Here is an 832-nt window from a genome sequence, read left to right as displayed (position 1 = left end):
ATATATATACATAAATAAATAAAGATATATATATATATATATATATATATATAACGCGTCTTGGGCTAAACCTGGAGATGTTTGTGCACACTAGTTTTCAGAGACACCGAAACAGCTTGGTGTATTGGGAAACGTAAGTGGCGTTGGATAGCTTGCTGCTTAAATCAATAATATAGACACTGTTAGCTAACTCTACAACAACCACTGCTTCATAATCTTTACTATTGGAAATACTTACAATCTTGGGGAGAGACATATGTTACATTATATTTCATATTAAAAATAAATCGTCTACAGAATTCTTTTTTAAGTTACTGCGGTGTTTACTAGACGAAATGATGATGAAAACGTATGTGTTCTTTTCCGTTTTTGCATGTGGTAAGTATCACGATTATTCCATTACTAATTAATAAATGAATAAGTTTCAATATATTTCTCTGTACCACTCAGATGAAAATAATTGCTGTAAACAGTCTTTTATACCAAGGCAAAACAATGTACATGATAACACTCTCAGTCAGTTAAGATGAGAAACCATGAGAACCGCTACTTAGTACTGCATGATGGCATTAATTATTATTATAATTATTATTACTATTATTATTATTATTGGTATTATTGTTGCAGTTGTTATTATTGATGTTTCTGTTGTTGCTATTGTTGTTGTTGTTGTTGTTGTTGTTGTTGATGATCTTCTTCTTCTTCTTCTACTTCTTCTTCGATTTCTTCGTCTTCTTCTTCGTCTTCTTCTTCGTCTTCTTCTTATTATTATTAATACGTACTGCTATAACCTAATAAATGTTCGTTGTGTTTCTTCAAATATATATTATTT

At 29.9% G+C, this 832-nt stretch overlaps 1 protein-coding gene across 4 annotated transcripts in view; it reads left to right on the top strand.

The window, feature by feature from the left end:
- The window catches only part of LOC128249868 (uncharacterized), a 10,592-nt gene that overhangs the window by 5,679 nt on the left and 4,081 nt on the right, over nt 1–832 (top strand). For all 4 annotated transcript variants that reach the window (XR_008265998.1, XR_008265999.1, XR_008266000.1 and 1 more), the window contains exon 3: nt 298–378. Coding sequence is in view for 1 of the 4 variants with exons in the window: in XM_052974412.1 (XP_052830372.1) it covers nt 336–378 (43 nt within the window). In the remaining 3 variants the exon portion in view is untranslated. The remainder of the gene's footprint in view (nt 1–297; nt 379–832) is intronic.

The sequence above is a fragment of the Octopus bimaculoides genome, chromosome 18, assembly GCF_001194135.2.
Source record: "Octopus bimaculoides isolate UCB-OBI-ISO-001 chromosome 18, ASM119413v2, whole genome shotgun sequence".
Lineage (NCBI taxonomy): Eukaryota > Metazoa > Mollusca > Cephalopoda > Octopoda > Octopodidae > Octopus > Octopus bimaculoides.
The sequence above is the reverse complement of the archived record's forward strand: the minus strand, read 5'-3'. Positions and strand labels throughout refer to the sequence as shown.